General features: G+C 40.5%; 3 protein-coding genes, 1 long non-coding RNA gene and 1 pseudogene across 5 annotated transcripts; 1 reads left to right on the top strand and 4 right to left on the bottom strand.

The window, feature by feature from the left end:
• Positions 1 to 242: 242 nt before the first annotated feature.
• LOC120737243 (E3 SUMO-protein ligase ZBED1-like) lies at positions 243 to 3,156 on the bottom strand. The gene is made up of 2 exons (XM_040037832.1): positions 1,602 to 3,156; positions 243 to 1,497 (listed from the first exon to the last, which is right to left on the bottom strand). Exons 1-2 carry the CDS (start codon positions 3,066 to 3,068, stop codon positions 1,066 to 1,068), a joined length of 1,899 nt encoding a protein of 632 aa, XP_039893766.1. The 5' UTR covers positions 3,069 to 3,156; the 3' UTR covers positions 243 to 1,065.
• Positions 3,157 to 3,628: 472 nt separating this feature from the next.
• LOC120737242 (E3 SUMO-protein ligase ZBED1-like) lies at positions 3,629 to 6,543 on the bottom strand. The gene is made up of 2 exons (XM_040037831.1): positions 4,989 to 6,543; positions 3,629 to 4,884 (listed from the first exon to the last, which is right to left on the bottom strand). The coding sequence occupies exons 1-2, from the start codon at positions 6,453 to 6,455 to the stop codon at positions 4,453 to 4,455; spliced, it is 1,899 nt and encodes a 632-aa protein (XP_039893765.1). The 5' UTR covers positions 6,456 to 6,543; the 3' UTR covers positions 3,629 to 4,452.
• A 1,632-nt stretch (positions 6,544 to 8,175) lies between these two features.
• LOC120737245 (E3 SUMO-protein ligase ZBED1-like) lies at positions 8,176 to 9,924 on the bottom strand. The gene is made up of 2 exons (XM_040037834.1): positions 8,369 to 9,924; positions 8,176 to 8,264 (listed from the first exon to the last, which is right to left on the bottom strand). The coding sequence occupies exon 1, from the start codon at positions 9,427 to 9,429 to the stop codon at positions 8,464 to 8,466; it is 966 nt and encodes a 321-aa protein (XP_039893768.1). The 5' UTR covers positions 9,430 to 9,924; the 3' UTR covers positions 8,176 to 8,264; positions 8,369 to 8,463.
• A 749-nt stretch (positions 9,925 to 10,673) lies between these two features.
• LOC120737111 lies at positions 10,674 to 16,062 on the bottom strand (annotated as a pseudogene).
• Positions 16,063 to 19,945: 3,883 nt separating this feature from the next.
• LOC120737113 lies at positions 19,946 to 20,889 on the top strand. 2 transcript variants are annotated; one of them, XR_005696672.1, is made up of 4 exons: positions 19,946 to 19,973; positions 20,283 to 20,368; positions 20,516 to 20,548; positions 20,644 to 20,888. It is a non-coding gene; the product is annotated as an uncharacterized LOC120737113 (long non-coding RNA). The 2 variants fall into 2 exon arrangements; XR_005696671.1 differs by lacking the exon at positions 19,946 to 19,973 and having other exon boundaries at positions 20,089 to 20,368; positions 20,644 to 20,889.
• The last annotated feature ends 5,396 nt before the right edge of the window (positions 20,890 to 26,285 follow it).

Below are 26,285 nucleotides of genomic sequence, written 5' to 3'. Positions count from 1 at the left end.
AACCCGAGCTTGAAGGATAAACCGCCCGCAGGGGCGTGCTGGGTGTTTTTTAAATTTATTTATATATATATATATATATATATATATATATGTATGTATATATGTATAATGTATATATATATATATATGTATATATTAGGGGTGCAACGATACACAAAATTCACGGTTCGGTTCGGTTCGATATTTTGGTGTCACGGTTCGATATTTTTTCGATACAAAAAAATGTTCATGCCTTTTTTAATTTGTAATTTATTAAGATTATAAATATTTATTTTAACTCAAAAATACAGTTTTTAAATGAAATGTTGCTGAAACAACAAAATAATAAAAGAATAAAAGAGTTTGGAAACGAGTTTATTTCAGAGAAATGTCCTTTTCCAAAATAAAAGCTATGCTATACCCTTCTTCTGGGGTAAATGCTCAGGAGCATATTGAACATATCAGGTCCCCATAAAATGAACCACTCTCTGATGGACCTCACCTCACACTCATCTTCTGGAGTGCTAGCACTTAGCTGCATATACAACAAAAACAACTTAAATAAAAATGTATTGCACAGAAAGGCCTTCCTAAATATATTTTAAACATTTGAAATGTTCTAAAAACAAGGTATCAACCACATACAGTTCTGCATTGTTTGGGAATCCCTGACGGTATTTTCTATTCTTGGCAGAATATAAAACAAACACACCCAATCCCTGGCATGAAAATTTTTTTTTAGAACCATGTTCTATAGTGTACAGAAAACACATGAAAACTTAAATCTGGTAAAGCTATACTTCACATATTTTCTGTTGTGCAGACTTGGCACCATGTAAAACAAACAAACAAAAAAAAACCCCACCATGTAAAGAATAAAAAATAAATACAAATAAAAGCTATTCTATACCCTTCTTCTGGGGTATATTCTCAGCAGCATATATAACAAATCAGGTACCCATAAAATGAATCACTCTTTAATGGACCTCCCCTAACACTCATCTTCTGGAGTGCTAGCATTTAGCTGCATATACAGCATAAACAACTTAAATAAACGGTCCTGTTAAATACAAACCAAAACATAGTTTACTCAATTTCCATGTTCTTCTTCAGAAAAATTAGGATGTCCACATGTTCTGCTGACAGTACAGATCTGCTTGCTGTGACAATGTCACCTGCTGTGGAAAACACCCTCTCACTTGGGACAGAGGTTCCAGGTACAACCAAGTAACACTGTGCCAACTTGGAAAGATGAGGGTACAAGCTGTGATGTTCCTTCCACCATCTCAGTGGGTTATCATCTGTGGGAATGCAGTCTGCTAACCTGTACAAGTTAATTTCCTCCTCTGCCACTTCGGCTGCAGACCTGGTCCTTGGCTCCTGTGACATGAACAGTTCTCCAAACAACTCCTTCATGGCTGACTTTTTCTCTGGTGGAGATGCTGATGGTGAATCTGAAGAGTTTGCTGCTTGAGTCTCTGCGGAGGTCGCAGTTTCTGTGGTGCCTGCGGCTTGGTCCTGAGTAAATATAAACAACCAAATTGTTAATTGTATTTGTTTAAATAATATTTATAAATCAAGCAGTAGCTAAATAAAATTTCAAAAATAAAAAGAATACCTACTTGTTCAATGCTCAAGACAAGTTCTGTGGTGAGTGCTCCATAGACTCTCAGCTGAGTGACATTATCCAAGTGTCGCAGGGACTTGAATCGAGGATCTAAAGCTGTGCACTTGTGTAGGTAATTCTGAAGGGCAGGATCAGCGTATCTCTTCTCCAGGTCCTCCCTGATGTTTTTTTTTACATCTCTCACTGCTGGGCTGTCATCACCAGACTGCGCCATAGAGTTCAGGATGTTCATTTTAAGTGGCAGGATCATGGATGCTGTTGGAGATGACGCTTCACACATCATGACTGTCACAGTTTTTAGGGTTTTCATGACTGTAACAAGATTTTCAGCCAGTGCATGTTCTTCCTGAGTTAGATTCTGAATGTTCTTCATACTCTTCTTCACAGTATTGTCGGCCATAGCAGCATACACTGCAGCTTGCTGTTCAAGGTATCTTTCCATCATATCATGAGAGGAGTTCCACCTAGTTGGAACATCTTGAATCAGTTTTTTTCCACTAAGCTGCAGCAGTTGCTGTTTTTTCATAAACACATTGCATCCTGTTGTGCTTCTGTGAAAGAAGGAGACAATTCTTCTCATCTTTGCTAGGAGATGGGAAACCTTCTGCACTGCCATTCCTTTCTGAGCAGCTATATTAATTGTATGTGCAAAACATCCGATTTGTGGCCCCAGCCCAGCAGCTGTGACAGCATTAACTATGTTCTTAGCATTGTCAGTAGTTACAGATATTGTCACATTTGGTCGCACTAACTTCCAGTCTTCCACAGCTTCAGAGAGACCTTTGGCTAAGTCGTCAGTGGCGTGACTTTCGACCAGGCGTGTCTGCAAAACACAGTTTTTCATCTGCCATTCCGGATCAATGTAATGTGCGGTGACAGTGAGGTAGCTCTGCGTAGCTCTTGACGTCCAGCCGTCTGAGGTCAGAGCAACAGCGGGTGCTGCTGACACTGCCGTCTCTAATTTAGCTTTTGTCTCCTTGTACAAAGCAGGAACTGCGATATCGGTGAAATGGGTTCGTGAAGGAATACTGTAACGGGGCTCAAGTACTCTCAGCATTTCCCGAAACCCGGTGTTTTCTACAACAGAAAAGGGTCGCATGTCGACAGCAATAAAAGTAGCAATTGCCCTGTCGATTTCTTTTGCCCTCTTAGAATCATGCGCTAACGGCTGTCTAAATGACTCCGACAAAGTTTGTAGCATGTGCGTTTGTTGTTGTTTTTGGCTGCCTTCACTCGTCTTTGCACTAGGGTGATGTCGGCGTAAATGTGCATTCATATTTGTTGTGTTCCCACCGATGTAATTAACCATGGCGTGGCACATCCGACATACTGTTGTAGTTTTGTCCACAACGCGCTTACCATCAGGGTGATACTTCACACGAAAGCCAAAAAAGTTCCAAACGCCAGATTTCAATGACGGTGGAGGAGGTTCGACTTCAGGAGGCACTGAGGCAGTTGCCATGTTGCAATGAGCTTAGCTTCTGTCTCGCTAGCTTGATTGAATGCATGTGGGTGGAGCTCAGTGGATCTGTGCTCGACAGTGCAGCCTAGGCGGAGTAGTCGAACGCAGATTCACTGAGCGCTCAACACAGACAGCATCGTCAGAAGAAAAGTTGATAAAATAAATTAAAAAATGTATATTGTTCGATACATATGCGTACCGAACCGAAAGCACTGTATCGAACGGTTCAATTTCGATACGAATATCGTTGCACCCCTAGTATATATATATATATATATATATATATATATATATATATATATATATATATATATATGTATGTATATATACGTATATATATATATACATATATACATACATAAATATATGTATATATATACGTATATATATACATATATATATACATACATATATACATGTATATATATACGTATATATACATGTATATATATACTAGGGGTGCAACGATACACAAAATTCACGGTTCGGTTCGGTTCGATACTTTGGTGTCACGGTTCGATATTTTTTCGATACAAAAAAATGTTCATGCCTTTTTTAATTTGTAATTTATTAAGATTATAAATATTTATTTTAACTCAAAAATACAGTTTTTAAATGAAATGTTGCTGAAACAACAAAATAATAAAAGAATAAAAGAGTTTGGAAACGAGTTTATTTCAGAGAAATGTCCTTTTCCAAAATAAAAGCTATGCTATACCCTTCTTCTGGGGTAAATGCTCAGGAGCATATTGAACATATCAGGTCCCCATAAAATGAACCACTCTCTGATGGACCTCACCTCACACTCATCTTCTGGAGTGCTAGCACTTAGCTGCATATACAACAAAAACAACTTAAATAAAAATGTATTGCACAGAAAGGCCTTCCTAAATATATTTTTAAACATTTGAAATGTTCTAAAAACAAGGTATCAACCACATACAGTTCTGCATTGTTTGGGAATCCCTGACGGTATTTTCTATTCTTGGCAGAATATAAAACAAACACACCCAATCCCTGGCATGAAAATTTTTTTTTAGAACCATGTTCTATAGTGTACAGAAAACACATGAAAACTTAAATCTGGTAAAGCTATACTTCACATATTTTCTGTTGTGCAGACTTGGCACCATGTAAAACAAACAAACAAAAAAAAACCCCACCATGTAAAGAATAAAAAATAAATACAAATAAAAGCTATTCTATACCCTTCTTCTGGGGTATATTCTCAGCAGCATATATAACAAATCAGGTACCCATAAAATGAATCACTCTTTAATGGACCTCCCCTAACACTCATCTTCTGGAGTGCTAGCATTTAGCTGCATATACAGCATAAACAACTTAAATAAACGGTCCTGTTAAATACAAACCAAAACATAGTTTACTCAATTTCCATGTTCTTCTTCAGAAAAATTAGGATGTCCACATGTTCTGCTGACAGTACAGATCTGCTTGCTGTGACAATGTCACCTGCTGTGGAAAACACCCTCTCACTTGGGACAGAGGTTCCAGGTACAACCAAGTAACACTGTGCCAACTTGGAAAGATGAGGGTACAAGCTGTGATGTTCCTTCCACCATCTCAGTGGGTTATCATCTGTGGGAATGCAGTCTGCTAACCTGTACAAGTTAATTTCCTCCTCTGCCACTTCGGCTGCAGACCTGGTCCTTGGCTCCTGTGACATGAACAGTTCTCCAAACAACTCCTTCATGGCTGACTTTTTCTCTGGTGGAGATGCTGATGGTGAATCTGAAGAGTTTGCTGCTTGAGTCTCTGCGGAGGTCGCAGTTTCTGTGGTGCCTGCGGCTTGGTCCTGAGTAAATATAAACAACCAAATTGTTAATTGTATTTGTTTAAATAATATTTATAAATCAAGCAGTAGCTAAATAAAATTTCAAAAATAAAAAGAATACCTACTTGTTCAATGCTCAAGACAAGTTCTGTGGTGAGTGCTCCATAGACTCTCAGCTGAGTGACATTATCCAAGTGTCGCAGGGACTTGAATCGAGGATCTAAAGCTGTGCACTTGTGTAGGTAATTCTGAAGGGCAGGATCAGCGTATCTCTTCTCCAGGTCCTCCCTGATGTTTTTTTTTACATCTCTCACTGCTGGGCTGTCATCACCAGACTGCGCCATAGAGTTCAGGATGTTCATTTTAAGTGGCAGGATCATGGATGCTGTTGGAGATGACGCTTCACACATCATGACTGTCACAGTTTTTAGGGTTTTCATGACTGTAACAAGATTTTCAGCCAGTGCATGTTCTTCCTGAGTTAGATTCTGAATGTTCTTCATACTCTTCTTCACAGTATTGTCGGCCATAGCAGCATACACTGCAGCTTGCTGTTCAAGGTATCTTTCCATCATATCATGAGAGGAGTTCCACCTAGTTGGAACATCTTGAATCAGTTTTTTTCCACTAAGCTGCAGCAGTTGCTGTTTTTTCATAAACACATTGCATCCTGTTGTGCTTCTGTGAAAGAAGGAGACAATTCTTCTCATCTTTGCTAGGAGATGGGAAACCTTCTGCACTGCCATTCCTTTCTGAGCAGCTATATTAATTGTATGTGCAAAACATCCGATTTGTGGCCCCAGCCCAGCAGCTGTGACAGCATTAACTATGTTCTTAGCATTGTCAGTAGTTACAGATATTGTCACATTTGGTCGCACTAACTTCCAGTCTTCCACAGCTTCAGAGAGACCTTTGGCTAAGTCGTCAGTGGCGTGACTTTCGACCAGGCGTGTCTGCAAAACACAGTTTTTCATCTGCCATTCCGGATCAATGTAATGTGCGGTGACAGTGAGGTAGCTCTGCGTAGCTCTTGACGTCCAGCCGTCTGAGGTCAGAGCAACAGCGGGTGCTGCTGACACTGCCGTCTCTAATTTAGCTTTTGTCTCCTTGTACAAAGCAGGAACTGCGATATCGGTGAAATGGGTTCGTGAAGGAATACTGTAACGGGGCTCAAGTACTCTCAGCATTTCCCGAAACCCGGTGTTTTCTACAACAGAAAAGGGTCGCATGTCGACAGCAATAAAAGTAGCAATTGCCCTGTCGATTTCTTTTGCCCTCTTAGAATCATGCGCTAACGGCTGTCTAAATGACTCCGACAAAGTTTGTAGCATGTGCGTTTGTTGTTGTTTTTGGCTGCCTTCACTCGTCTTTGCACTAGGGTGATGTCGGCGTAAATGTGCATTCATATTTGTTGTGTTCCCACCGATGTAATTAACCATGGCGTGGCACATCCGACATACTGTTGTAGTTTTGTCCACAACGCGCTTACCATCAGGGTGATACTTCACACGAAAGCCAAAAAAGTTCCAAACGCCAGATTTCAATGACGGTGGAGGAGGTTCGACTTCAGGAGGCACTGAGGCAGTTGCCATGTTGCAATGAGCTTAGCTTCTGTCTCGCTAGCTTGATTGAATGCATGTGGGTGGAGCTCAGTGGATCTGTGCTCGACAGTGCAGCCTAGGCGGAGTAGTCGAACGCAGATTCACTGAGCGCTCAACACAGACAGCATCGTCAGAAGAAAAGTTGATAAAATAAATTAAAAAATGTATATTGTTCGATACATATGCGTACCGAACCGAAAGCACTGTATCGAACGGTTCAATTTCGATACGAATATCGTTGCACCCCTAGTATATATATATATATATATATATATATACGTATATACACACATATATATATGTATGTATATATACGTATATATATATATACATATATACATACATAAATATATGTATATATATACGTATATATATACATATATATATACATACATATATACATGTATATATATACGTATATATACATGTATATATATTAGGGGTGCAACGATACACAAAATTCACGGTTCGGTTCGGTTCGATACTTTGGTGTCACGGTTCGATATTTTTTCGATACAAAAAAATGTTCATGCCTTTTTTAATTTGTAATTTATTAAGATTATAAATATTTATTTTAACTCAAGAATACAGTTTTTAAATGAAATGTTGCTGAAACAACAAAATAATAAAAGAATAAAAGAGTTTGGAAACGAGTTTATTTCAGAGAAAATGTCCTTTTCCAAAATAAAAGCTATGCTATACCCTTCTTCTGGGGTAAATGCTCAGGAGCATATTGAACATATCAGGTCCCCATAAAATGAACCACTCTCTGATGGACCTCACCTCACACTCATCTTCTGGAGTGCTAGCACTTAGCTGCATATACAACAAAAACAACTTAAATAAAAATGTATTGCACAGAAAGGCCTTCCTAAATATATTTTTAAACATTTGAAATGTTCTAAAAACAAGGTATCAACCACATACAGTTCTGCATTGTTTGGGAATCCCTGACGGTATTTTCTATTCTTGGCAGAATATAAAACAAACACACCCAATCCCTGGCATGAAAATTTTTTTTTAGAACCATGTTCTATAGTGTACAGAAAACACATGAAAACTTAAATCTGGTAAAGCTATACTTCACATATTTTCTGTTGTGCAGACTTGGCACCATGTAAAACAAACAAACAAAAAAAAACCCCACCATGTAAAGAATAAAAAATAAATACAAATAAAAGCTATTCTATACCCTTCTTCTGGGGTATATTCTCAGCAGCATATATAACAAATCAGGTACCCATAAAATGAATCACTCTTTAATGGACCTCCCCTAACACTCATCTTCTGGAGTGCTAGCATTTAGCTGCATATACAGCATAAACAACTTAAATAAACGGTCCTGTTAAATACAAACCAAAACATAGTTTACTCAATTTCCATGTTCTTCTTCAGAAAAATTAGGATGTCCACATGTTCTGCTGACAGTACAGATCTGCTTGCTGTGACAATGTCACCTGCTGTGGAAAACACCCTCTCACTTGGGACAGAGGTTCCAGGTACAACCAAGTAACACTGTGCCAACTTGGAAAGATGAGGGTACAAGCTGTGATGTTCCTTCCACCATCTCAGTGGGTTATCATCTGTGGGAATGCAGTCTGCTAACCTGTACAAGTTAATTTCCTCCTCTGCCACTTCGGCTGCAGACCTGGTCCTTGGCTCCTGTGACATGAACAGTTCTCCAAACAACTCCTTCATGGCTGACTTTTTCTCTGGTGGAGATGCTGATGGTGAATCTGAAGAGTTTGCTGCTTGAGTCTCTGCGGAGGTCGCAGTTTCTGTGGTGCCTGCGGCTTGGTCCTGAGTAAATATAAACAACCAAATTGTTAATTGTATTTGTTTAAATAATATTTATAAATCAAGCAGTAGCTAAATAAAATTTCAAAAATAAAAAGAATACCTACTTGTTCAATGCTCAAGACAAGTTCTGTGGTGAGTGCTCCATAGACTCTCAGCTGAGTGACATTATCCAAGTGTCGCAGGGACTTGAATCGAGGATCTAAAGCTGTGCACTTGTGTAGGTAATTCTGAAGGGCAGGATCAGCGTATCTCTTCTCCAGGTCCTCCCTGATGTTTTTTTTACATCTCTCACTGCTGGGCTGTCATCACCAGACTGCGCCATAGAGTTCAGGATGTTCATTTTAAGTGGCAGGATCATGGATGCTGTTGGAGATGACGCTTCACACATCATGACTGTCACAGTTTTTAGGGTTTTCATGACTGTAACAAGATTTTCAGCCAGTGCATGTTCTTCCTGAGTTAGATTCTGAATGTTCTTCATACTCTTCTTCACAGTATTGTCGGCCATAGCAGCATACACTGCAGCTTGCTGTTCAAGGTATCTTTCCATCATATCATGAGAGGAGTTCCACCTAGTTGGAACATCTTGAATCAGTTTTTTTCCACTAAGCTGCAGCAGTTGCTGTTTTTTCATAAACACATTGCATCCTGTTGTGCTTCTGTGAAAGAAGGAGACAATTCTTCTCATCTTTGCTAGGAGATGGGAAACCTTCTGCACTGCCATTCCTTTCTGAGCAGCTATATTAATTGTATGTGCAAAACATCCGATTTGTGGCCCCAGCCCAGCAGCTGTGACAGCATTAACTATGTTCTTAGCATTGTCAGTAGTTACAGATATTGTCACATTTGGTCGCACTAACTTCCAGTCTTCCACAGCTTCAGAGAGACCTTTGGCTAAGTCGTCAGTGGCGTGACTTTCGACCAGGCGTGTCTGCAAAACACAGTTTTTCATCTGCCATTCCGGATCAATGTAATGTGCGGTGACAGTGAGGTAGCTCTGCGTAGCTCTTGACGTCCAGCCGTCTGAGGTCAGAGCAACAGCGGGTGCTGCTGACACTGCCGTCTCTAATTTAGCTTTTGTCTCCTTGTACAAAGCAGGAACTGCGATATCGGTGAAATGGGTTCGTGAAGGAATACTGTAACGGGGCTCAAGTACTCTCAGCATTTCCCGAAACCCGGTTGTTTTCTACAACAGAAAAGGGTCGCATGTCGACAGCAATAAAAGTAGCAATTGCCCTGTCGATTTCTTTTGCCCTCTTAGAATCATGCGCTAACGGCTGTCTAAATGACTCCGACAAAGTTTGTAGCATGTGCGTTTTGTTGTTGTTTTTGGCTGCCTTCACTCGTCTTTGCACTAGGGTGATGTCGGCGTAAATGTGCATTCATATTTGTTGTGTTCCCACCGATGTAATTAACCATGGCGTGGCACATCCGACATACTGTTGTAGTTTTGTCCACAACGCGCTTACCATCAGGGTGATACTTCACACGAAAGCCAAAAAAGTTCCAAACGCCAGATTTCAATGACGGTGGAGGAGGTTCGACTTCAGGAGGCACTGAGGCAGTTGCCATGTTGCAATGAGCTTAGCTTCTGTCTCGCTAGCTTGATTGAATGCATGTGGGTGGAGCTCAGTGGATCTGTGCTCGACAGTGCAGCCTAGGCGGAGTAGTCGAACGCAGATTCACTGAGCGCTCAACACAGACAGCATCGTCAGAAGAAAAGTTGATAAAATAAATTAAAAAATGTATATTGTTCGATACATATGCGTACCGAACCGAAAGCACTGTATCGAACGGTTCAATTTCGATACGAATATCGTTGCACCCCTATATATACGTATACTATAACATACATATATACATATGTGTACTGGATATTCTCCACAGCACATAAATATCCTTTAGTGCAACAAGAACACTGCAATGAAACAAATTTTCCTGAAAGTTTTATTAATTTTAGCGAAAATTATCAGTAAAATGTTATAGAGTGTTTTCATAAGTACATAAAGTCAGTAAAATTTTCCAGTACATATGGTCACATCCTGCAAACTTCTCACTGAAATGGAAAAAATGTTTCACAGACTGTTTTGAAAGGAGGCTACAAATGAAAGATGCAATAGTTTCTCCTCAGGGATGAGAACATACACTCTGTGTATGTCTAACTGACATCCTCATCGAAGGTTCTAACCAGATGAAATGAACACCTGCTCAACAGTAAAAATACTCTTAGAGCTTAAATACTATCCAGCAACTGAGATCTGTTACAATAAGAAGGAAGATGTCATTAATCAAAGTGTTTTCATGGGCATTCCTTGCTGGCCAGTAGGACGCTTGTAAAAAGGTTACCACAGGGGCCTTTGATAAGAAGACAATTAGACAGAAAACAGCTGGATGAATTTCCTTTATTTATCCTTCTGTGAATTGATTACAATCTGACAGTGTTGAGAAGTAAGGAGAGCCAGTCACACTACTTTGATGTAAAGATTGGGATGGGTCTCACGGCCAAGTTGCATGACACCTGCTACAGACCTTCAAGAAAAATCTCCCCAATCTGAAAGAAAAGATAGATGAATGTTATCTTATGACTAAACTGCTGATATTTAAAATGCAAAAGACAAACATTAAAAGGTCACAAAAACGATGAAAATATGAGACAATCTCAAACCTGAACATGAGGAGGGGCACTGAGCACGTATGTGATGGCACTGACGAGGTCTTTTGCTTCCAGAGACTATAAAGAAGTTAAAAGTGCTTAATGACATTTTAGCTGAATAATCACATCAACAATTCTGTAGGAATTGTAGGAAATGAAGGAAGAATAATTTTACCTTATATTTAGTGTATACAGCAGCTGCTTTATCAGAATTATCTCTGTAGAGGTGTGAAACAAATTCTGTCTCCACAAAGCCAGGAGAAATGCTCTGCAAAATGACATAATGAGGATTCTTCAAGAAGTACTCTGTGTGCATCTCATAACAGCTGACATTAGTGTTAAAGGTACTTTGGAGCTGGTTACAGTGTCTTTCAAAGGCTTACTGTGGCCCGGATATGAGTGTTTTCTGCACGCAGCTCCTGCCTCAGGCCCTCAGTCAGCGCAGTTACAGCATACTTGGTGCAGGTGTAGAAATGTACAGTCAGCATTAGGAAACACTTGATGACCGCACACACTGCAACAGAAGGCTATTTACAAGCTGCTAATCAAATCAGCATTTACCAACATATTCTGATTTGATCTCAGGCCTTAGTGTTACAACAACAATGGCAACAGTTACTATATAGTTTAACATCCCTCTCTTTTTGTCTGCTTATCTAATTTGGGGTTCTGGAGCCTCGGGTACAGCCTGGACAGGTTCCAAGTCTGTCACAGGGCTAACACAGAGACACAGACACGATTCAACTAAACTAACCCAACTAACTGCATGTCTTTGGACTATGTGGGAAAGTGAGAACTCCTGCAGACACAGGGGAGAACATGCAAACTACACAGAGAAAGACACTGGCCAGATGCTGGATTTGAACCCAGAAGTTGTGAGATAACAGTGTTAACCAATGCATCACCGTGCTGTTGTGCTGTAACTTAACAGTTTCTATATAATTTATAATCACTTAGTTATAATACTACTACTAATAATAATACATTTTATTTGAAAGCACCTTTCAGAACACTCAAGGACACTGTACATGGTAGAATAAGAAAAGCAACATAAAAGCAAGAAGTTTACACAATCATAACAGCATAAGACATAAAACAAATTTAAAATAGCAGAGTGGAGAGGTTATGTGGGAAAAGCTATTTTGAACAAGTGAGTTTTGAGGTGGGACTTAAAAAGAGAGAAGGAAGAGATATTTCCTAAATCAGGAGGTAGGGAGAGAGAAAGGGAAGAAGAAGATCTCAGACATCTCAGACATCGAGATGGGGCGGTGATCTGAACCAGATAAGAGAGATATGGAGAAGAGAGATAATTAATAGCCTTAAATGTGTACAAGAGTATTTTGAAATTGATATGATATTTGACCGGGAGCCAATGAAGCTGCTGCAGGACAGGAGTGATGTGGTGGATAGATGGGGGTCCTGGTGATAATACGAGCAGCAGAGTTCTGGACGCGTTGGAGCTTGTGGATGGATTTTTGAGTAAGACCAAAAAGAAGTGAATTACAATAATCAATCCGGGAAGTAACAAGGCTATGGACAAGAATGGCAGCGGCATGTGGGGTGAGAAAAGGACGGAGACGATTAATGTTGCGCAATTGAAAATATGCAAACCGAGTGACATTGTTAATGTGTGAATTGAAAGAGAGAGTACTGTCGAGGATGACACCCAAGCTTTTCACAGAGGAAGAAACGAAGACCGGCGAGTTATTGATAGTAACAGAGAAACTGTTGGTTCTGGATAATGTTGATTTAGTGCCTACCAAGAGAAGCTCGGAATTATTACTTATTTATGTATTAATTTGATTTGGTTGGCCTGCATTTTTTCTTTGATGATTTTCACAGTAAACTCAAAATCTTTTAGTTCTGAACTGATAGCTGTCCAATGAAAGTGATATTAAGATGTCCCTTATGGTTTTAGGATACTGTTATTGACATTTTTAATTGGCTTTATTGGCTATAGTGAGGTTCTTAAATGGGGAGATCAAATGTGTGCTGTGAAAAAAGTCCATTGTGCAGAGTTGCCAAAAGAATGACTGAATCATAAGATATTTGTATTATGATTAAATCAATAAACTTAACAAGCATACCCATCACTGTCCATCAGTAAAATAAAACTACACCTGTTTATGTTTATGATGTGCCCATCGTCCACATTTCTCTCTTTCATTGACTGATAAGCTTCACGTGCACAGATACACAGTGCAAGAACGTTCACCTGTAAGAAACCAGCAGTGAAATAAACAGTAAAGAACATTTTTGGAATCATCCATCCATCCATTCACTTCCGCTTATCTTCTTTCAGGGTCACAGGGGGCGCTGGAGCCTATCCCAGCTGTCTTAGGGCAAGAGGCAGGGTACACCCTGGACAGGTCGCCAGTCTGTCGCAGGGCTACACACAGACAGAGACAATCATTCACACTACACATTCGCTCCGCATTTACACCTATGGGCAGTTTTAGTATTTCCAATTAACTAGGGATGCACCGATACTGGTATCGGGTATTGGCCTCGATACCACATTTTCTAAAGTACTTTTACTCGTTAAAAGTCCCCCGATACCGAGGGACCGATACCACGGTCTGAGACCTGTCTATGTTTGAGCGGCATGGTAAGGGGTTAATCACAGGCGTCGAGTGCCCGCCCCCAGGCCCCGGCTGCAGCTCAGAGCGGGGGAGAAAGCGAGGCGAGACATATCAGCTGTGTGGAAGTATTTCAAAGTGAATGAAGACTCGAAAACAAAGGCGGACTTCCAAATTGTGCTCAGCGAAATTGTCCAGAGGAGGCTCTAAAGGTAGCGCATTTAACACAAGCAATTTAATCAAGCACCTAAAATCCCCAACACAACAAACGAGTACAAAGAGTTTACCCACGCTTATTAGCACAGTGGAGCATAGCTGATGCTATAGCAGTGGGACGGAAAATAGTTGGGCATTTTAAACATTCCGCCTAGCCTACTCCCGCCTCGAGGACATTCAGGGACCGCTCAACCAGCCAATAAAGAGACTGCAGCAGGACGTACAGACGCGTACAGACGCGCTGGAACAGCATGCTCCAGTCCCTCATTGAGCAAAAGCGAGTTGCTGGGGCGTGTATGTATCCGAGCACGAACTCCCTGACTATCTCACCGCTCACCAATGGGCTCTTATGGAGACGACTGTTGCCATCCTCGCCCCCTTTGAGGAACTAACTAAAAAAGTGAGCAGCTACGACGCACTAGCCTCTGATGTCATCCCAGCTGTGACTGTGCTAGTGAGACTTCTAAACAGAGAAACAGACGAACAAATTTAAAATTAAATTTTGGTTTTTTATAATTATTTATTCTGTATTATGTTGCACACAAGATGCTTTTCATTTTAAATAAATGTTCTTAATTCCAAACTAGTCCCTTGTTTGTTTGTTTTTTGTTAAATTATAGGACTAAAGCTGTTACCTGCAAATTTAAATCATGTTTTTATTAAGTACTCGGTATCGGTATCATCAAGTACTGAAATGCAAGTACTCGTACTCGTACTCGTTTCCAAAAAAGTGGTATCGGTGCATCCCTACAATTAACCATTCCTTTAAATACTTTAATATGTAGTACACAACAACATATTACTGCATACCAACCATGACAATTTTTTTTCTAAAATAACGCTTACATCCCACATGTTTTTCCAGCCACTGGTTTTGCCATTTAGCAGCGCCTCTGGATGAGCCAAGCCAGCGTTGTTGATGCACACGTCCACGCCTTTGTGCTGCTCCTTGATCGTGGCGAACATGGACAGAATCTCCTGCTCTTTGCTCAAGTCACACTTGAAAGGCACCAAAACACCAGGGTGGCTGGCGCTCTGACACTCTGCTGCCAGTTTCTGAAAACAAAAAGCAAAAGATGATACCTTCATAGTCACCATTGCATTCAGATTCTTGTGGTAAAAATACTCTGGTAAAAGTTGAATTATCGAATTAAACTCCTTTACTAAGATAAAAGAGAAAATTCCAGGCCTTCTGAAATGAATTCAAAGCATAAAAGTAAGAAGATAGGGACATTTCATATTTTGCAAAGGAAACATAACCTTGTACAACTTCAACATAATAGCAAAATTAGACATGGGAATGAAAATATGAATATATGAGTATAGTCAGGGGCTAAAATGGGATTTGCAGATGTGAGAACCCTAAGATAACTGTAGTGGTTATAGGAGTGTGAGGAAATGAAATCAAGAGTCACAATAGGCTCTATTGAGACGATCCAGCAGATTTTTTTCTCTACAGGCTGTGATCAGCTGACCTGTGCTGTGGCTGTTGACCCGAGGTTTACTGCTCTTTGTGGATTTAACACAATTCATCAGTATGTAAGTAAGTAAGTAAAGTAAGTAAGTAAAGTTTATTTATTAAGCGCTTTTCATAGACAGGTAGTCACATAGCGCTGCACACAGATACGATAAATAGCAAAATGCACAATATACAAAATCTACAGTTTAAATGTAAATTAAAAATATAAAAATGTAAAAAGCATTGGTCAACAGAAAGCTTGTTTAAACAGTACAGTTTTTAACTGTTTTTTTTTTTTTTTTTATGTATGTAAGATATCATGTCTGACTTCTGTCTCCTATACTGCCAACATACTGTTTATAATTTTGTTTATTATACTGCATAGTACACAACTTGTATCTGGTATTGTGCAGCTCATTTTAAACCCATGCATATTGACCAATATGTACAGCATAAATGATTTATTGTAAAACAAAAAGTCTGTCGCTTGACAGCCATTATATGATGTCCACTTGACAGAGCTACATAACTGCATATTTGCATAACATTAAAAAGTCCTTTGCATTAGAGTTTTACATTAAGTGTTTCTCTTCTGAAATCGAGTTTGTTATTTCAGAGCAAACCTGTATTTTCCCCACGTCCCTGGCGCAGCCCACCACTTTCATACCGAGCCGGACCAGCTCCACGGCTACAGCCGCCCCGATCCCGACCGAGGCTCCGGTCACCAGAGCCACTCTGCCCCGCCAGCGCTCCATCACAGACAGTCGTAACCAGCTCACGCACCAAAAGTATGAAGAGAGGGACGTGCCAAGATAGATATCCCTGACAGAATTAGTTTCCTCTGCGTCGTGAGCGCGCACCAGGTAGGGAGAACGGATCCAGTTGACTCCGCCTCCATTCCAAACCAAATTACTTGAAAATAGTAAGTAGTTACTATTACTTCTCCAAGAAGGTTATCCAGTTACTTTACTGATTACGTATTTTTAAAAGTAATTATTTCATTTTAAAAACATGATACACAACCTGAATACGTTATAAAGCAATAGACCTTTCAGCCCAATTAGATTTTTTTCTGCATAATCCATCTAAAATTGGATCACTTGAAAAATCCTCTTTAAAAATTGGTTTTATTATTTTATCTTTTAACTTTATGCACATTGAATCAAGCAAAAAGTGACATAATATGGAACAACCTATGACTTGAAGAAATTTGTGTAACATTTAAACCTATTTTGTGCACATTCAGGCATGTAAAAGAAACAATTTTTTGGTGTTATATTGTTTGTCTGTGATTTGGACAACCAAGCCTGTGCTCTCACGCAGGGGAAACAAATTCTGCCGGGGACAACTACCTTGACATGACTGCCACAATAAAACTGAAGTGAGTGAGCTAATTAATTGTAACATTCTGTGTAATATTAAGTATTTGTGACCATTCGGCCTCTGTCAAGGATTTCCTCGCTAAGATTAGAGACAATATGGGAAGAATCAATAATTCCCCAGTCATGCTCTATACAGCAGCAAGAGACATTAACTTTCAGGGGGAAAATGCTTTTTTAGGATGAGTCCTTCCATTTGGACAATGGAAAACTTGTGAAGGTCATCAGCATTTCATAGCTCAACAACCAAGAAGGAAAGAAGGCGTGATTTGGTAATACTTTATACCAGAATTGTGACTCGCAAATTAAGAACTTCTGAGGAAGTTGAATTTTTTAATCATGAAAGGTTTTGTTTTTTTGGGGTTTTTTTGTAAAATAAAAAACTACACCAAACATTGTTATTATATTGGATACAGAAACCCTGTTTTAACAATTAAAACTTTAACGGCCATTTTTGTGCACCAACTGATAGAAATGAACTTTTACACAGAGTCAGGTTTACAGAGTTATAATGGATGATGAATTGCAACTCACCGGTTTTATAGTAACATATAAACATAAAACTGGCTGCCATCCCAGTTTCTTGGTTCTCATCTCAGCATGACACAGCAGAAAAAACTTCATTATTATTAATTTTATTATTATTATTATTGTTATTATTATTTGTGGCAGTAGTATTAGTATTAGAAGCAATATCTAGAAAAGAACACTGTCCCTACTGTGAAACATGGAGGAGGCTCTGTTATGTCTGGGGCTGCTTTGCTGCATCCGGCACACAGTGTATTGAATCTGTGCAGGGTACAATGAAATCTCAAGACTATCATGGCATTCTAGAGAGAAATGTGCTGGCCAGTTTCAGGTCATGGGTCTTGCAACAGGACAATGACCCAAAACACACAGCTAAAACACCCAAGAATGGCTAAAAGAAGGACATTGGACTATTCTAAAGTGGCCTTCTATGAGCCCTATATATATATAAACATATGTGTGTGTGTGTGTGTGTATATATATATATATAAAAAACACCCAGCACGGTTTATCCTTCAAGCTCGGGTCCTCTACCAGAGGCCTGGGAGCTTGAGGACGATCTGATTTCCTCGTGTCAGCGTTGTTCCCACATCATCATAATTAATGTTGTTCCAGGTTCAACATTGCAAGTGACCAATCACCTTCTTGTGACGTCATTCCTTTGCGACTTCGAAATAACCGCCTTCGGAGTATTTCGAAATACAAGTGAAGAAGCGAGAAACTGCCGCCTGTCCGCCGAATTTGAAGTCAATTCGCCTGTCCGCCGAATTTGAAGTCAATTTAGGATACTTTTCTTTAATAAATGGTAAGCATTATACATATGTTCCTCACTTTGGCTTGCTGTTTGTTTGCTAGTGATAGGCTACTTGACGACAGCATTAGCAACCAGTTGTTACGGTAAGCATTATACACATGTTTCCTCACTTGGCTTGCTGTTTGTTTGCTAGCGATAGGCTACTTGACGACAGCATTAGCTAACCAGTGTTCTCTAGACCAGCGTTTCCCCAACTTTTTGGGTGTTTCGTGGCCGGGGGTTGGGTCAGGCAAAAATTGCAGTAGCTTCCCTGATCATTTTACAAACATAAGTGAAGTCAAGTCAAGTCAACTTATTTGTGCAATTCTGCCACATGTACAGGACATACAGAGAATAGAAATTTCGTTACTCTCAAACCCTAGTGATTAAAAAATGCAAATAAAAAGTAAAAGTAAAAATTTAAATAAATACAATACAATTTTACGTATATAAAAAAAAAAAGCTATGCATATACAATATACAATATTCAAGTAAGGAGGCATAGTAGTGCAAATAGGCAAATAGTGCAAATGGAGATTTAGTAGTATGCGGTAAGAGATAGTGTAACAACAAAGTCTTATGAGGTAATGGCAGTCCAATGCTCCACAAAGTGACTGGTAACTGGTGCAGGCCAGTGAGTGAGTCAGAGAGTGTGTGTGTGTGTGACAGAGTTCAGTGAGACTGTGGAGGGGAGAGGGGGCAGAATCGGGAGGGAGTTAAGCTTCCTGGCAGCCTGATGGATGAAGCTGTCCTTCAGTCTGCTGGTTCTGGCCTGGAGACTCCGCAGTCTCCTCCCTGACGGCAGCAGCTTGAAGAAGCTTTGCATTGGGTGCGTGGGATCAGCCGCTATGCAAGGGCTTTTTTAGTAGACGGTGCTGTAAATGTCCTGGAGGGAGGGGAGAGAGACACCAATGATCCTCTCTGCAGCCCTCACTATGCGTTGGAGGGTTCTATGAAGGACGCATTGCAGGCTCCAAACCACAGTGATGCAGCTCGACAGGATGCCTCGATGGTGCCTCTGTAGAAAGTGTACATGATGGGGGCTGGTGCTCCTGCTCTTCTTAGTTGCGGAGAAAGAAAGAGACGCTGCTGTGATTTCTTGGCCAGTGCTGTGGTGTGGTACGTCCAGGAGAGATCCTCTGTGATGTGCACACCCAAGAACTTGGTGCTGCTCACTCTCTCCACAGACGCTCCGTCAATGGTCAGAGAGCATGTGGGTGTGCACTCTCCTGAAGTCCCACACAATCTCCTCGTCTTCTCCACATTCAGAGAGAGATTGTTGTCAGCACACCACGTGGCCAGACGTCTCACCTCACTTCTGTAGTCGGTCTCATCCCTGTTGCTAATGAGACCCCCACCGTTGTGTCGTCCGCAAACTTGATGAAGAGGTTGGAGCTATATGATGGAGTGCAGTCATGGGTCAGCAGAGTGAAGAGGAGGGGGCTCAGCACACATCCCTGCGGGGCCCCCGTGTTTAAAAATGATGGTGCTGGATGTATTCTGCCGACCCGTACTGCTGAGGTCTTCCGGTGAGGAAATCCAACAGCCAGTTGCACAGACACAGCCCGGGGGTTGGGTCAGGCAAAATTGCAGTAGCTTCCCTGATCATTTTACAAACATAAGTGAAGAGAATCTGGACTAAAAGGCCTAGACTTATGGTGTGTGCTGAATCTATGAAATTCAAATTTTTATTTGTCACAACACAGTCATCACAGTACGATATGTAGTGAAATCAAACTATCACCTGGAAACATAATTAACTGGTCCATAGCTGTGAAACTGGACAGGAGTTCTTGATTCTATGGAGATTAACAGTAATCCAGAAATTTACAAATTTGTCCAGGGACATCGTGTGTAAATGTTGTCCCAGGGACATCGTGTAAATGTTGTCCCTGGGACATCGTGTAAATGTTGTCCCAGGGACAAAGTGTAAATGTTGTCCCAGGGACATCGTGTAGATGTTGTCCCTGGGACATCGTGTGATAGCTTGTTAATAATGGAATGAAAATTATTGATTGTTTAACTTGTGAAAAGAAGTGTAACAAATCCACATGTTATGTTCTTACACCCTTACAGAAACTGTGACTCCTTCACAATGTCAGGTAAATGTCAACTCATGTTGAATAATCAACCAATCAAGCCTTTTATTATCACACATGCAATGTTACACGTACAACTGCAATGAAATTTCACCCCCTTCTGACCATACAATATTGCTTAAACATCACATTGGGAAGACAGGTCGGAAACAGTTAGGAAGGTCAGAAAACAATTTAATTAATAGATGAGGGGAGAGGAGGAGAAAAAAGAACTACAACCAGACAAAGCTCCTAGAAGACTGAAATGGATGATGGTTGCAGCATGCAAAAAGAAAATGATATCTGTTGACTACAGCATATGCTTTCTCACAGATTACCTTGTGGAAGTAGCTGGACCAAACTCTATTGGTATTTCAAGTTTGAAATCCCTGTTTGACCAGACAAACATTTCAGATGAGGTACCTCTTGACATAAAAATCCTTTATGTTGTCATAAAACTAATGTTAAATTCTGCTTTAAATACACTTTATTGTACAATTTACTTAATGAATCGTATTCTTTAGTTCTGTTTTTATTTATATGTATTTATTTATTTGTTTTATAAGGTAATAGATGGCCTAATCTATTTGCAGTGTGAGGTATGTTGAAAAGCTTGTTTGATCATAATGACATAGCATGTTTACGTTTTTTGTAAGTATTTGAAAACATAGGTGTATTTATGTTATTTTTATAGAATTTCCCTCACATTTATCCAATACCAAGCCAAATCACTGGAAAATTTTGGATGGGTCCACAAGAGCACAAAGTGCATACTTTTGAAGGTATGACTTGGACTGTGGTAACTATGTTCTTATCACAAAGGGTTTATAAGTTGCCACTATAAACAAACAGCATTTTCCAAAATTGAAGCCTTGTCAGAAGAACCTGAAAAATACCTTTCTGAAACCTTTTCTGTGTAAAGAGTTGCTCAAAAGCAATGCCACAGATTAAAACATTTCTGTCTTGGCCAACTGATAAAGAACACCAAAAATTGAGTGGTGCATGTTGAGTCTGTGGTCTTGATTTGTTTTGTACACACTATAGAAATTAATTAATGTAAACAAAAAATGACACGTTCTATATGTTTGTGTATCTGCAGAATTAATACAAGTCTCACCTGACAAGCTTTCGCAGTTTTGCAGTGTCATTCTTGACAGAAAACATACTTGTCACATTCTTTTATTTCCAGAAAAACATCTTTCAGAAGTTTTTTTTATATACACACACACATATGGTGTGTGTGTATATACACACACATATATATATACATATAAAACCCCCAGCACGCCCCTGCGGGCGGTTATCCTTCAAGCTCGGGTCCTCTACCAGAGGCCTGGGAGCTTGAGGGTCCTGCGCATTCTTAGCTGTTCCCAGGACTGCACGCTTCTGGACAGAGATCTCCGATGTTATTCCCGGGATCTGCTGGAGCCACTCGCCTAGCTTGGGAGTCACCGCACCTAGTGCTCCGATTACCACGGGGACCACCGTTACCTTCACCCTCCACATCCTCTCGAGCTCTTCTCTGAGCCCTTGGTATTTCTCCAGCTTCTCGTGTTCCTTCTTCCTGATATTGCTGTCATTCGGAACCGCTACATCGATCACTACGGCCGTCTTCTTCTGTTTGTCTACCACCACTATGTCCGGTTGGTTAGCCACCACCATTTTGTCCGTCTGTATCTGGAAGTCCCACAGGATCTAGCTCGGTCATTCTCCACCACCCTTGGGGGCATCTCCCATTTGACCTCGGGACTTCCAGGTTATACTCGGCACAGATGTTCCTGTACACTATGCCGGCCACTTGGTTGTGGCGTTCCATGTTGCCTTGTTTCATTGCAGTGTTCTTGTTGCACTAAAGGATATTTATGTGCTGTGGAGAAATCCAGTACAACATATGTATATATGTATGTATATATACGTATATATATACATACATATATACATATGTTGTACTGGATATTCTCCACAGCACATAAATATCCTTTAGTGCAACAAGAACACTGCAATGAAACAAATTTTCCTGAAGTTTTATTAATTAGCGAAAATTATCAGTAAAATGTTATAGAGTGTTTTCATAAGTACATAAAGTCAGTAAAATTTTCCAGTACATTATGGTCACATCCTGCAACTTCTCACTGAAATGGAAAAAATGTTTCACAGACTGTTTTGAAAGGAGGCTACAAATGAAAGATGCAATAGTTTCTCCTCAGGGATGAGAACATACACTCTGTGTATGTCTAAACATCCTCATCGAAGGTTCTAACCAGATGAAAGAACACCTGCTCAACAGTAAAATACTCTTAGAGCTTAAATACTATCCAGCAACTGAGATCTGTTACAATAAGAAGGAAGCTGTCATTAATCAAAGTGTTTTCATGGGCATTCCTTGCTGGCCAGTAGGACGCTTGTAAAAAGGTACCACAGGGGCCTTTGATAAGAAGACAATTAGACAGAAAACAGCTGGATGAATTTCCTTTATTTTATCCTCTGTGAATTGATTACAATCTGCAGTGTTGAGAAGTAAGGAGAGCCAGTCATACTACTTTGATGTAAAGATTGGGATGGGTCTCACGGCCAAGTTGCATGACACCTGCTACAGACCTTCAAGAAAAATCTCCCCAATCTGAAAGAAAAGATAGATGAATGTTATCTTAGACTAAACTGCTGATATTTAAAATGCAAAAGACAAACATTCAAAAGGTCACAAAAACGATGAAAATATGAGACAATCTCAAACCTGAACATGAGGAGGGGCACTGAGCATGTGTGATGGCACTGACGAGGTCTTTTGCTTCCAGACTATCAAGAAGTTAAAAGTGCTTAATGACATTTTAGCTGAATAATCACATCAACAATTCTGTAGGAATTGTAGGAAATGAAGGAAGAATAATTTTACCTTATATTTAGTGTATACAGCAGCTGCTTTATCAGAATTATCTCTGTAGAGGCGTGACACAAATTCTGTCTCCACAACGCCAGGAGAAATGCTCTGCAAAATGACATTATTAATGGGATTCTTCAAGAAGTACTCTGTGTGCATCTCATAACAGCTGACATTAGTGTTAAAGGTACTTTGGAGCTGGTTACAGTGTCTTTCAAAGGCTTACTGTGGCCCGGATATGAGTGTTTTGCACGCAGCTCCTGCCTCAGGCCCTCAGTCAGCGCAGTTACAGCATACTTGGTGCAGGTGTAGAAATGTCCGTCAGCATTAGCAAACACTTGATGACCGCACACACTGCAACAGAAGGCTATTTACAAGCTGCTAATCAAATCAGCATTTACCAACATATTCTGATTTGATCTCAAGCCTTAGTGTTACAACAACAATGGCAACAGTTACTAATAGTTTAACATCCCTCTCTTTTGTCTGCTTATCTAATTTGGGGTTCTGGAGCCTCGGGTACAGCCTGGACAGGTTCCAAGTCTGTCACAGGGCTAACACAGAGACACAGACGATTCAACTAAACTAACCCAACTAACTGCAGTCTTTGGACTATGTGGAAAGTGAGAACTCCTGCAGACACAGGGAGAACATGCAAACTACACAGAGAAAGACACTGGCCAGATGCTGGATTTGAACCCAGAAGTTGTGAGATAACAGTGTTAACCATGCATCACCGTGCTGTTGTGCTGTAACTTAACAGTTTCTATATAATTTATAATCACTTAGTTATAATACTACTACTAATAATAATATTTTATTTGAAAGCACCTTTCAGAACACTCAAGGACACTGTACATGGTAAATAAGAAAAGCAACATAAAAGCAGAAGTTTACACAATCATAACAGCATAAGACATAAAACAAATTTAAAATAGCAGAGTGGAGAGGTTATGTGGGAAAAGCTATTTTGAACAAGTGAGTTTTGAGGTGGGACTTAAAAAGAGAGAAGGAAGAGATATTTCTTAAATCAGGAGGTAGGGAGAGAAAGGGAAGAAGAGAGATCTCAGACATCTCAGACATCGAGATGGGGCGGTGATCTGAACCAGATAAGAGAGATATGGAGAAGAAGATAATTAATAGCCTTAAATGTGTACAAGAGTATTTTGAATTGATATGATTTGACCGGGAGCCAATGAAGCTGCTGCAGGACAGGAGTGATGTGGTGGATAGATGGGGTCCTGGTGATAATACGAGCAGCAGAGTTCTGGACGCGTTGGAGCTTGTGGATGGGATTTTGAGTAAGACCAAAAAGAAGTGAATTACAATAATCAATCCGGGAAGTAACAAGGCTATGGACAAGAATGGCAGCGGCATGTGGGGTGAGAAACGGAGACATTAATGTTGCGCAATTGAAAATATGCAACCGAGTGACATTGTTAATTGTGAATTGAAAGAGAGAGTACTGTCGAGGATGACACCCAAGCTTTTCACAGAGGAAGAACGAAGACCGGCGAGTTTTATAGTAACAGAGAAACTGTTGGTTCTGGATAATGTTGATTTAGTGCCTACCAAGAAGCTCGGAATTATTACTTATTTATGTATTAATTTGATTTGGTTGGCCTGCATTTTTTCTTTGATGATTTTCACAGTAACTCAAAATCTTTTAGTTCTGAACTGATAGCTGTCCAATGAAAGTGATATTAAGATGTCCCTTATGGTTTTAGGATACTGTTATTGACATTTTTAATTGGCTTTATTGGCTATAGTGAGGTTCTTAAATGGGGAGATCAAATGTGTGCTGTGAAAAAAGTCCATTGTGCAGAGTTGCCAAAAGAATGACTGAATCATAAGATATTTGTATTGGATTAATCAATAAACTTAACAAGCATACCCATCACTGTCCATCAGTAAAATAAAACTGCACCTGTTTATGTTTGATGTGCCCATCGTCCACATTTCTCTCTTTCATTGACTGATAAGCTTCACGTGCACAGATACACAGTGCAAGAACGTTCACCTGTAAACCAGCAGTGAAATAACAGTAAAGAACATTTTTGGAATCATCCATCCATCCATTCACTTCCGCTTATCTTCTTTCAGGGTCACAGGGGGCGCTGGAGCCTATCCCAGCTGTCTTAGGGCAAGAGGCAGGGTACACCCGGACAGGTCGCCAGTCTGTCGCAGGGCTAACAACACAGACAGAGACAATCATTCACACTACACATTCGCTCCGCATTTACACCTATGGGCAGTTTTAGTATTTCCAATTAACTAGGGATGCACCGATACTGGTATCGGGTATTGGCCTCGATACCACATTTTCTAAAGTACTTGTACTCGTTAAAAGTCCCCCGATACCGAGGACCGATACCACGGTCTGAGACCTGTCTATGTTTGAGCGGCATGTAAGGGGTTAATCACAGGCGTCGAGTGCCCGCCCCCAGGCCCCGGCTGCAGCTCAGAGCGGGGAGAAAGCGAGGCGAGACATATCAGCTGTGTGGAAGTATTTCAAAGTGAATGAAGACTCGAAACAAAGGCGGACTCCAAATTGTGCTCAGCGAAATTGTCCAGAGGAGGCTCTAAGGTAGCGCATTTAACACAAGCAATTTAATCAAGCACCTAAAATCCCAACACAACACGAGTACAAAGAGTTTACCCACGCTTATAGCACAGTGGAGCATAGCTGATGCTATGCAGTGGGACGGAAAATAGTTGGGCATTTTAAACATTCCGCCTTAGCCTACTCCCGCCTCGAGGACATTCAGGGACAGCTACTCTTCTTCCACCGTCTTGTCGGCCATAGCAGCATTCACGCTAGCTTGCTGTTCAAGGTATCTTTCCATATATCATGAGAGTATTTTCCACCTAGTTGGAACATCTTGAATCAGTTTTTTCCACTCAAGCTGCAGGCAGTTGCTGTTTTTTATAAACACATTTGCCTCCTGTTGTGCTTCTGTGCAAGAAGGAGACAATTCTCTCATCTTTTGCTAGGAGATGGGAAACCTTCTTGCATGCCATTCTTTCTGGCGCATGCTATATTAATTGTATGTGCAACACATCCGATTTTGTGGCCCCAGCCCAGCAGCTGTGACAGCATTAACTGTTCTTAGCATTGCAGTATTTACAGCTATTGTCACATTGCTCGCATAACTTCCAGTCTTCCACCGCTTCAGACGCGACCTTTGGCTAAGTCGTCAGTGGCGTGACTTTCGACCAGGCGTGTCTGCAAAACACAGTTTTTCATCTGCCATTCCGGATCAATGTACTGTGCGGTGACAGTTGAGGTAGCTCTGCGTAGCTCTTGACGTCCAGCCGTCTGAGGTCAGAGCAACAGCGGGTGCTGCTGACACTGCCGTCTCTAATGTAGCTTTTGTCTCCTTGTACAAAGCAGGAACTGCGATATCGGTGAAATGGGTTCGGAAGGAATACTGTAACGGGGCTCAAGTACTCTCAGC

The sequence above is a fragment of the Simochromis diagramma genome, unplaced genomic scaffold, assembly GCF_900408965.1.
Source record: "Simochromis diagramma unplaced genomic scaffold, fSimDia1.1 OVJJ01000463.1, whole genome shotgun sequence".
NCBI classification, from domain to species: domain Eukaryota; kingdom Metazoa; phylum Chordata; class Actinopteri; order Cichliformes; family Cichlidae; genus Simochromis; species Simochromis diagramma.
The sequence above is the reverse complement of the archived record's forward strand: the minus strand, read 5'-3'. Positions and strand labels throughout refer to the sequence as shown.